Below are 11,741 nucleotides of genomic sequence, written 5' to 3'. Positions count from 1 at the left end.
ATACAGAGAGAGAGAGAGAGAGTAAAATCAATTTGCCAACGTTAATTGGCAGTCTTGATTAGGACGATGTTAGTACCTTTTTTTAGCCAGGAAAACATCTTTTCCAGCTGGCTACCGGCATACAACTACGTCCTTATACCTCGAACAAAGTAGCTAATGTCCCCACTCAGCCTTAAATGGAACAGTAACACCCACCACCACACCACACCACATGACTAAAGACAGAAAGGAGGAGATGAAAGAGGGAAAAAATGTAAATAAAGCAGATACAAGCAGGGTAATACACACACAATAAACATAAATGCACATACCTGTGATACATATAAGAAATAGAGATAGATAAATAAAAAAATAAAATCCAAAACAAATAAATAAATATATTCGTCACATACCTGTGATAAATATAAGAAATAAAGATAGATGAAATAAATAAATAAATCTATACAAAGGACATGGATATAAACAACATGCGAAGTGAACCCATAGAAACACACAATGACTTCATGGACGGCCGCAACAATATCAACAACACGACTAACAACGACAGCAGCAGTGGCGGTGACAACGATTGCAACAACAACTACCACGATGGCAACACCGTGGGCGAACACACAAACACAGAGAGATACAGGAACTGTACCAAATTTTCAGGTCCTAGGACATCAGCAGCACAAAGGGGTGAGAAGATGGGGCTGACAGGAAGACCATACTGCTGCTAAGAACAATGACACGCACACACATAAACACGGACGCAAACGCATGCGTACATAAGGGTACACATCACAGAAAAGCAGAATGGAGTAAGTGGAGCAAGAGCACGCACGAAAACGAAAAGTGTCGCTGAAGAGGTCACAGATGTGTGACGAAAGATTTCTGGACAATGGACTTGACTTAAAATAAGAACAGTAATAAACGAGTGAAAAACAAATATATAGTGCGTGTGTTTATTTGGCAAAAAAAAACAAAAAAAAGATGACCGTCCCGAAATACAACAATATTTGTTTCGATGCACGATTTCATATTCAGAGATTACTAGCTTAACGACTCACTAACAATCTGATGGCAGTGATGATTCGAATTGCGTGAGACCACTTTCATATTCTCTGGTACACTACCAAAACTACATCCCACATGATTTCAGATATTTAACACTGTCTCATGCATAATGCACACTGTCGATAGACAAGTTACTGTAGATTTTGTCCCAATATAACATCTGTTTATGGAGAGCTGTATTAAACACAATAAATACTAGAAGGAGACGAAAAGAAGCAACCACTGAGAATTCCAAATGCATTTAGGCCTTTGGAGTCCTTTGGAGGCCCTTTCAGTAGGGCGGTCTCGCAGCTAGCCACATGCACAAACGAGAATTCGTGACATCTGAGGAAAATGCAAATGTACATAAAAACATGACAGGCAATTGATTTTCTTCTGTTTAAGAAGCCACAACCGAGAATGGCGCGCCAGGAATCTCCGTCGATACACGTTGTGTATCTCTCTCCCTAATGACATCAATGTAGTTGAGTGAGTGTTATCATCTATGAGTGTGCGAAAGTTTGTAAATTATACTATCTATCAGATGCGGTGTCTTGTTCTGTACGATAACAGTGACCAGCAAGGTTGAGCAGCGATAGCAGAAATGAGTAGAATGTGTCCCTAAATTTTTGATCTTGTGCTCAAACTATGAAATATTTTGAACTCTCATGAGAAACTAGAGATACGTACTATCAAAGCGTACTATCGAAGCTCTGTTTGTCAAATGTTGAAGCGCTTGTGACAGGCATTCCAGGTTTGCCACTTGCATTTCATGCAGTGTTTCTTACTGTAGGCTACATAGAACCCCAGATGCTTAAAATCACTAACCTTCTGCAGTTGTGACCACCGATGGAACAAATCGGCAGGTGGCCTTAAACATTTCCTTTTGTGGACGTGATTTCAAAGAGCCTTGTAGAAAGAGAAATACTGAACAGTTTGATGAGAATATCGAGTAGTTCTTTGGTGCAATGTTTGAGGCTAATGAAAGGTACATTGTCAGAACGATTGTCATTGTTGGTTAGAAATTACTAAATAGGTTTTTGCACTTGGCATATATGCGTGGGACTGGTAGAATATAAGCGTCTTCACTGTATCTATTAAATGTTATTAAGGATATAGTTCCGGATATAAAAACACAGACCGTACCTAACAAATGTGAACGAACATCATATGTCCGGTTGAAATGTGAAATCTTGCAGCAAACCCAAGTAAATTATTACATGCCTATGTATTTTAGAAAATAATAGCAATAAAGCACGTTAATAATTTTTATCAAAACAAGAAAGTGTACTCAAGTAACAATACTTGTAGGTATGCATAATAAGTACAATTTTGCAAAAGCTGTAATGAAAAACTTAGTGCCAAAATTTCATTTATAGAAACATAATAAACGGAAGTCACAACAGAAACGTTCTCCTCAAGACTCCAACAAATTTTCAACGAATTTTCCTAAGACCATACTTAGTTTCAAAGTATTTTCTAGCCTGACAAAAAAAACAGCATAAGGTTCTAAAATTATTTGTATTGGTTATTTAAGAAATAATTGAAGATTTCATATAAATGTGATAATAATTATGACGGCACAACTAAAACACGTCACTATTGAAACCACGTTGCGAACTTCAAGCAAAGATTTAAAAATTTTAGGATTCTTCGCAGAAGTCAGCAAGAAAAAATTGTTCACAGAAATTCATATCCAAAGTTGTTTATCGCCAAAGATTTTGAGTAAATAAATTACATTTATATTAATATATAATTGTGATTATGATATAATTATAATCGTATTTCCAATATAATTGTAATCATCATAACCAGTGAAGCTAAAATGTGATGAGAGGTAACACCAGCTTCTCCAGAAGAAGCTGTTTTCTTTCTCAAAGTTAGTGTCATCTTCTAGTGTCTTGATATGCCCTGCATTGTTTTTTTGTCTAGATTTGTATTAAGATAACTCTGTCCAAACGTTATGAGATTTCACAAACAACAACTAGGTCCTGTGCATTTAGGGCAGTTTACTTCCAATTCATATAAAGTTGTTCGTATGTTACATGTAGTGGAAATATGAGTGTAAACATGATACATTATGTGTAAACCTCGAGTATGTAAATCCTGTACAAAATACGAGAGTACACAATCGACTAAAATATTTTTACTATTTGGGTTTATTTTATTCTTAACGAGAGATGTCGTGCATCAACCATTTGAAATATTCTTACTATCTTCCTATTATGTAGTTTTTCTACTGACTCAAAGAGAATTTCGGTGAGAATATTCATAATGTAGAGTTTCTTTTCGTTTTGTTTTTCTTTTTTTTTTCTTTTCCTTTATTAGTACCGAATAGTTAATAATTTCTCGGTTCATTAGCCATAAGGCATGATGAATGCAAACTTTTACTTGCCTACAAATAATTTATCTTTATCTTTTATTCTCTTACTTGTTTCAGTTATCTGACTGCGGCCATGCTGGGGCACCGACTTGAAAGGTTTTAGTGGAACAAATCGATCCTAGGATTTTTTTCTTTAAGCCTAGTACTTATTATATCGGTCTCTTTTGCCGAACCGCTAAGTTACGGAGACATAAACACACCAACACCGAGTGTGTGTGTGTGTGTGTGTACATATGTATGTACGCACTTGACACCTCAACGTAGATCTTCAGTTTAACTCACGGCACATGGATGAACAAGAAACTAACGTAGAAAGCACATTGTACGAAGAGAGATCGAACCAGGAAAATTATGAGGCAGACTTTCCCACAGGATAACCGTGCCTGCTCCTAATAGAATAATATCACTCAATACAAAATCAAACATTCATTGTCCACTAAGAATATTTATAAGTTCATTGTCAAAATATTGCTTGCATACATATAAATTTAGTTTGAATACCATGTTCTCAATGTTTGAATGACGTCTGACTCTTAACAAGGATGTCAGTGAATATGTACGCTTTTTGGTGTTATACTATGCAAGTAACAAAGCGTATACTATACCTGTTTACTTGCTAGTTGATATATGACATTTAATATATAACCACATTGTATTTATACACCGATATCCATTCAGAAAACTTCTGAATAATTCCTCTCTTTCTTCGATAAATACATTCCTTATTTTATAAATCCACATTGATTTAATCTTTCGGGAACACTTAATATTTCAATGTTTTGGGGTGCTTTGTTTTTTGTTTTTGTTTTTTTTTTCTAGCTAAAATACTTTATTTATGCAGTTGTGTTCTCTATCATTTCAGAAAGCACAAGAAACATCATTACCAAACGAGTATTTTCAAGATCTCATAAGATATTTCAAAGAATTCGGAGAAAAAAGAAGAAAATGGGTAAAAACAATAGCGTTGACGATTGTATCAATATCTTGGAAGAACTAAATGCTGAAATGGTGGATGTTTATTTTCCAGTAATAACATGTCTCATATTTACTATGATAGCTGGGGGAATTGGAAATTGTATTTTAGCTTATGTATACTATTATAAATTTGAGATTACTTCCACACAAGTATTCGTTGTAGCACTCGCAATGAACGATTTTCTGACTTGCATAATATGCATACCAATGGAAATGGTGATTCTTCATTTTTCTTTCACTTTTCACAGTGATATTGCATGTCGCTTGATACGCTATATTGTGTCTACAGCAATAGTCATTTCAGCTTACATTATATGCATTATATCAGTCGACAGGTATATGCGTGTATGCCGATCCTTTCAACCTCAAATTTCTGTTCAGAAATCAAAGAAAATTGTAGCATTCTTAGTAATCGCGGCAGCTATTACTACTATAGTAATACCATTTGTATACTTCAAAAATAAAAGAATGGCCAAACATTGTGGAAATATTGGTGAAGTATGCTCACTTTCTGAGAGTTCAGATCTTGTTATAGGCTATTATATTTTCCTAACGGGCGGTAGCTTCAGTGCATTTCTTATGCTGTTCTTAATATATGCGCTGATTGGAATACGTATTGGGAAAATTTACAAAGCAAAGAAAAATATAATTCATAAACTTTATACCAGTTCAACGCTCACTAAAAGTATATATATAAATAGTAGATTTCTTGAAATTCCTTCTCCTACAAGAGATGAAAGACAATCAATGCACCCGGTTCGGACAAATTTTATTCTGTCCACTATCAGCTTGATTTGGATCATCAGTTATCTTCCACATTTTGCGGCAGTATTCTTTAGGCTCTCTATAAAAAGTTTTAATGAAACTGCAAGTCATAAAGAAAACGCCCTTTACAAATATTTACTGTGTTCTTTTTACGTCAGCAGTGCTCTTAACCCGTATGTTTACGGAGTTTTCTGCCAAAAGTTTCGTACTGAATTAAATAATTTATTTCGCAAAATTTTCCATTCAGATCATAAATAAAATACAGAATTTCTTCAAAAGTCATCGATTTATAATCTTTAACGGGTGGCACACATTTCCAATATATTTAAACAAGTAGCTTTTCACTTAAATGACTGGTATGCATATTTCCTTCAAATCAAACAGTTTCCATTGAAAAACTAAAAGAAAAACAGTGTTCAGAATATGTAACTGTAGGTTATCTTATCAAATTAAATTTGACAATCACGGATTGTTTTCAGTGTACAATGAAGCAAAGACTATACTTTGTTAATTCCAAGATTACAGCTACAACAACGATGAAACGAGACGAGCACGAAGAGAGAGTGGGGGGGAGAGATCATAAACTCAGTTGACCAGCCTCTAATAAATAGCAACCAAATCTATTTCAAAGCACACACCAGCTTTAAGGTGTACATTGCATAATGAGCTTCTTGATTTGTTTTGTGGTTTTGTCAGATGAGTAACGACGACATGCATGACGTCTGTAGTGTCTCTGGGATCGGTTCGAGTAAGGGAAAAACCCACGGCTTGCATCTGACTGCAATGGGAAGCAGGGCATCAAGATACCGACTTATCTTCACCCAAGAGACTTAGTTCAGATGCTTGCTTGCCATGGGATAGAAACTCTGATAGAGGAATTTGATTTCCTAGAAGTGATGCTAAGTGGAGTGACAGTTTAGATTGACAACTTAAGACCTATTTCATTGACTGCAGCACAACTCATAACAAAATAATGCTGATGTGATGTGATGATCGGCAGAACGTTGTAATGAGAACGAATATACGAATGACAATAATTATTATTAGAGTTGTGAATGTTTTTACAGAATGTTCTTTTATTGGTTTTGTCTTCGTCCATACTGGGACATTAGAATTTAGGATAATGTCGCGAATGTTCAGAAAGAAATGTGTGGTGGGAAAACAGGACTTTGTAGCATACCAAAGACAGAAGAGTATCAAAGACAGCCCAGTTAGCCCATGAGTCAATTGTATGGTCTGACAAAGTTTCCAACGTAAATGAGGAGAAACTCAACCCAAATTATCTGATGTGGTCCAAAGTCAAGCAAAGTAGCAAGAAAGTTCTTGTGCCATATACTCTTAAATGATCTGCGGCTTTCAAACGCTACAACAATACTTCTACGAAACTTCTGTAACAGAGACCTCCATTGTGGTGTAACGTAAAAAGTGCCCAAAAGCAACTATAACATTTCTAACGGAATATTTCCATTACCTTTGAGATGTTGGTTGCGATAACCACAGGTCGGCAGTTAACAGGATTATAAAAGTTAGCATTCTTATGAACGGGATACAGTATAGAATGCTTTAAAAAACAGGAATAGATTGCCTGCAGAGAAAGAAATGTCAAATAATGGTTGAGTGCAATGGAAGAGTTATAGTCAGAACTGCTGGCCTTGGTTCTTCGGTGCAATGGTTGGCGGTAATGAAAGGGATATAGTCAGAGCCGATGGCCTTAGTTCTTCGGTGCAATGGTTGACGGTAATGAAAGGGATATAGACGCAATACCTGATAGAAATTTTCTGCGAATTTTTCTAACGCTATTTACAAAGTTTCAAAATGTCTTCTAGTGTGACACAAAACAACCCCTGTTCTCAGACCCACAGTTGTATAATTGATTATTTGAGATGTAACTGAGGATTGGATATAGACATAATAATGATATAAAATTTTGGAACAGGGCCCAGTAATTTCTTTTTTTCTTTTTTTTGGTGGGGGTAAGTCGATTACATCGACCCCGAAAGGATGAAAGACAAAGTCGACCTCGGCGGTTAAATAATAATAATAATAATAATAATAATAATGACGATGACGATTAAGACAACACAATGACTAGAACACGTCACTATTCAAGGCATATTTTGAATTTTAAGTAATTTGGGGGGGGGGGTTGCTATCAGAAGTTGTCAGACAAAATAGAAGGATTTTTGTATTTTCTTTTTCCCGAAAGTAGAAATTCCAGTATATTAATGGCCGACGAGTATTAAGTAAATATGGATCTATTTGGATCTATTCCATCTCAATCACAGATTTTTTAATTAGTTTGTTTTTTTTTGTTTTTTTAACTAAACAGTTTGAAACTTCGAATACTGGTAGAATTTCTCACATAGAACACAGTTTACTCTGAATATTTTTGACAAAATCTCGTATTTTAGAAGTTATTTCGTATTAAAGTTGTCGTATTTGGGTAATTTCATACAATCGACGACGTGTATTCGGTTGAAGAAAGCTACTGCTGTTTGCGATAGTAATCGAAGAGGAACAACTTCCGGGTCATCTCTACTAAATGTCACCACTCTGTTTTATTCGTACGGTGAGCGAAGACGATGTCACCTTTATCCTTTCTAGTCAGCACCATGCATTCCTTGCTCTTTCCCTCCCTTCTACACTATCAACTAGCAACCGAACTGGTCACTACCACTACAATTTCCGTATTATCCGGTGTATAAACCGTTACTTGTTTTGTTTTACCTTCGTGTTTTGATAATGGTATTTTTTATCTAATAAAGACTTTTAATTTGATGAAATGTGCTTGTTGTTGATTATATTAAGATAAAGTCATGACAATAACAATACATCTCATAGATGTAAAATAAGGCATTTTGAAACTACATACACGTCAACAACAAAAAAGCTAGCTGCGAACTCGTTGCTCTGTGGTGTTGATTTTTCAGAGTGGTGACATTTAATAGAAATGACCCGGAAGTTGTTCCTCTTCGATTACTATCGCAAACAGCGGTAGCTTTCTTCAACCGAATACACATCGTTGATTGGTTGAAATAACCCAAATACGACAACTTTAACAGGAAATAACTTCTAAAATGCGATCGATGGCAAAGGTTGCACACTCTGACCACCATCAACAGCTCATTCCATAACACCATGGGTGGATGGGTAGGTAGGTAGGTAGGTAGGTAGGTACATGTGTGTGTGTGTGTGTGTGTGTGTGTGTGTGTGTGTGCAATGTCCAATGTGTGTGTGTGTGTGTGTGTGTGTGTGTGTGTGTGTATAAGAAGGAATGAATATAAAAAAAAATAGAAACCAGCAATACAATTTTTTTTTAAATTTTATTTTCAGTTATGAAGTGATACATTTTATTATAATGACAACTCCACCATAATATAAACTGTCAGTCAAGTACTGAGGTCAATGTAACTGATTAACCCTCCTCTCGAAACTGCACACCTTGTATATCTAAATTAAAAACAATTAACAGGACAACTGTATGCTAAAACATTCACATCACATTTCACAGTACACAGTTCACTCACACCATATTCTCAGCTCTGTATGTTGCTGAAATACCAGAAGCTTCTGATTCCTAAGTCACAGAACTGGTATCCAATAAAACAAAACATTGCTCCATTCAGAAGTTTCAACAAGGTTGCTTCTTCAAGATGTGCACAAGGACAAAATCACATAGAAGAGAAAAGTGTTTTAAAAAATCAGTAATAGCATCACTAAAGAGAGGAGGATTAAAAAAACTAGCAATGGCATAGGATTTACATAGTGTAGTATTATGATTATATTGTATTGTGAACACCGATTAATTTGTGGTAGGTCTTGTAGAATGTTACTCGGTTCAAGTCCAGAACACAACCAAAAGCTGACTCTGGGGAAACTCAATACTCAATACACAAAGTTGTTGTTTTTAAAGAAATTTCACAAGTATATAAAATATATGAAAAGGATTCAGATGGATTTTGAAACTTCAGCTTGGTTGATCAGCTCTACAGTCTGCCTTGTTAACTGTTGAGTTTGAAAGAGTAGTTGAAGATAAATAAACTTGGAATTCTTCAATAAAGACAGAACTACAATTGGTTACATGGCGTTGTTGGCATTAATATTAAGCTTCAGTATCTGAAATAAACAAAACAACAAAACATAATTACAATTTCAATTAAATCATCGTCCTCAACATCATCTTTTAACATCTGTTTTTCCATGATGGCATGGGTTAGATGGTTTAACAGAATCTGACAAGCCACAGGGTTGCACCAAGCTTGGGTGTCAGCTTTGGCATGCTTTCTATAACTGAAACTACAAGAGGAACAGCGAAAGCATTAACCTTACCAGTTTCAGAGCCAGTGAAGGCCATAAGCATATATGTGTGTATATATTATGTATCACCTTTCTGGCACTTGTGCCAGTGGCACGTGAAAAGACATTCGAGCGAGTTTGTTGCCAGTGCCCCTGGACTGGCTCCTGTGCAGGTGGCACGTAAAATACACCATTTTGAGCGTGGCCGTTGCCAGTACTGCCTGACTGGCCTTCGTGCCGGTGGCACATAAAAGCACCCGCTACACTCTCTGAGTGGTTGGCGTTAGGAAGGGCATCCAGCTGTAGAAACTCTGCCAAATCAGATTGGAGCGTGGCATAGCCATCTGGTTCACCAGTCCTCAGTCAAATCGTCCAACCCATGCTAGCATGGAAAACGGACGTTAAACGATGATGATGACGATGATGATGTGCATGCATGTGTGCAAGTTTGTGGGCTTGTGTGAGTGAGCAAGTATTTCCCCTCACTATCCACATGTTTGCTGCCTGTAAACGAAAGCCTCACTGTTCCTCAAACAGTGTCATTTGCTTGCAATCCACTTTGAAAGCATGTCCAGACATGCTTTCTTTAATATGTCAAATGATCTTTGTAAACGAAGGTTTATGCATAATGTTGATTGTTTCTAGTTCTTTGCATAACCAAGGTCCAGGCAATTCATTGTTTGATAGGTTGTGGAATTATTATCTTGCTCAGTAACAACTGCAGGTGGGTGTCAGGAAAGGTATCTGGCCATAGAAAACGCTTCCCCGATATACTCTTATCTATTTCATCAAACATAGAAAAATTAGACATTAAAAATAGGTGCATGTGTAACTGAGTGGTAAGAAGTTTGCTTCCCAACCACATGGTCTCCGGTTCAGTGTCACGGCAAAACAACTTGGGCAAGTATCTTCTACTACAGCCCTGGGCCAACCAAAATACTGTGAGTTGGTTTGGTAGATGGGAACTGAATAAAGCCCATCATATACATGTGTGTGTGTGTGTGTGTGTGTGTGTATGTATGTATACGTGTGTGTGTTACTATCTGCTTGTCTTGACTATGTGATAGTTGCAAACAAATGTCACTGCCATGACAGCAGTGTCTGTTTCCAATCTTCTGTGAAAACATGTCTGGCCTTGAGGAAATATTAATTTACATGGAAACAGGTGAGTGCTGATGACAGGAAGGACATCCAGCTGTAGAAAATTCGCCTCAACAAATTCCTCCCAACCCATACAAGCATGGAAAAGTGGATGTTAAATGATGACGATGATGTATTTGTTTAACCCCTTTACCATTCAAACTGGCCATATTCAGTCTCAATATTCTGTGTTTTATGTTTAGACCAGCCAGATGCAGCCTCTCACATTTAATCTATAATGTCCTTCTAAAAATAAGCAATGACATCGTGAAAATCTCAAAGATACAAGGTAATGCATGATTGTGGAGGCGCAATGGCCCAGTGGTTAGGGCAGCGGACTCGCGGTCATAGGATCGCGATTCCGATTCCCAGAGCGGGCGTTGTGGGTGTTTATTGAGCAAAAACACCTAAAAGCTCCACGAGGCTCCGGCAGGGGATGGTGGCGAACCCTGCTGTACTCTTTCACCACAACTTCCTCTCACTCTTACTCCCTGTTTCTGTTGTGCCTGTAATTCAAAGGGTCAGCCTTGTCATACTGTGTCACGCTGAATATCCCCGAAAACTACGTTAATGGTACACGTGTCTGTGGAGTGCTCAGCCACTTGCACGTTAATTTCACGAGCAGGCTGTTCCGTTGATCGGATCAACTGGAACCCTCGACGTCATAAGCGACGGAGTGCCAACAACAACAATGCATGATTAATTGAAAACAAAGTAAATAAATATGCATTACACTTAACAGAATAAGCTAAATGCTAAAGGGTTAAAAAAACAGACCAGATCTGACCTAAACAGTAGAAAACAAACTTCAATTTAACAGTGTATCCTAAGAGAACCAACAAGTCACAGCACTAATCACCAGATTTAATTGACTAGACATCAGTTTAACTTACCTTCATTTTATTTTGCAGTTTCACACAATCTTCATGCTGCATTGCTCCCGTCAACATTTGTGTCACACTCAGATGTTGTATTATTGCTGTCAGATTTTGTTTCACACTCAGACACAACACTGCTCCCATCAATATTTGTTCCACTCTCTGATGTGACGGTATTACCGTCAGTTTCTTTTCCACACTCTGATGTGACGGTATTACCGTCAGTTTCTTTTCCACACTCTGATGTGACGGTATTACCGTCAGTTTCT

At 37.0% G+C, this 11,741-nt stretch overlaps 1 protein-coding gene and 1 long non-coding RNA gene across 2 annotated transcripts; one reads left to right on the top strand and one right to left on the bottom strand.

Annotated features, from left to right (window-relative positions):
- Positions 1-2,609: 2,609 nt before the first annotated feature.
- Positions 2,610-5,430, top strand: LOC106868661 (RYamide receptor). Its single transcript, XM_014914038.1, has 2 exons — positions 2,610-2,760; positions 4,281-5,430. The coding sequence occupies exons 1-2, from the start codon at positions 2,610-2,612 to the stop codon at positions 5,414-5,416; spliced, it is 1,287 nt and encodes a 428-aa protein (XP_014769524.1). The 3' UTR covers positions 5,417-5,430.
- Positions 5,431-8,462: 3,032 nt separating this feature from the next.
- On the bottom strand, positions 8,463-11,735 carry LOC128249840 (uncharacterized). The gene is made up of 2 exons (XR_008265961.1): positions 11,488-11,735; positions 8,463-9,274 (listed from the first exon to the last, which is right to left on the bottom strand). It is a non-coding gene; the product is annotated as an uncharacterized LOC128249840 (long non-coding RNA).
- Between the last annotated feature and the right edge of the window lie 6 nt (positions 11,736-11,741).

This window comes from Octopus bimaculoides, chromosome 18, assembly GCF_001194135.2.
Source record: "Octopus bimaculoides isolate UCB-OBI-ISO-001 chromosome 18, ASM119413v2, whole genome shotgun sequence".
Classification (NCBI taxonomy): Eukaryota; Metazoa; Mollusca; class Cephalopoda; order Octopoda; family Octopodidae; genus Octopus; species Octopus bimaculoides.
Note: the sequence above shows the minus strand (reverse complement) of the source record. Positions and strands in the feature narration are given on the sequence as shown.

Bases quoted from the DNA above. Each gene is read 5' to 3' on its own strand.
- LOC106868661 (XM_014914038.1), top strand. From the start codon at position 2,610: ATGACGGCACAACTAAAACACGTCACTATTGAAACCACGTTGCGAACT. The intron at 2,761-4,280 runs GTAAATAAATTA...CTATCATTTCAG, and splicing joins TTTATCGCCAAAGATTTTGA to AAAGCACAAGAAACATCATT.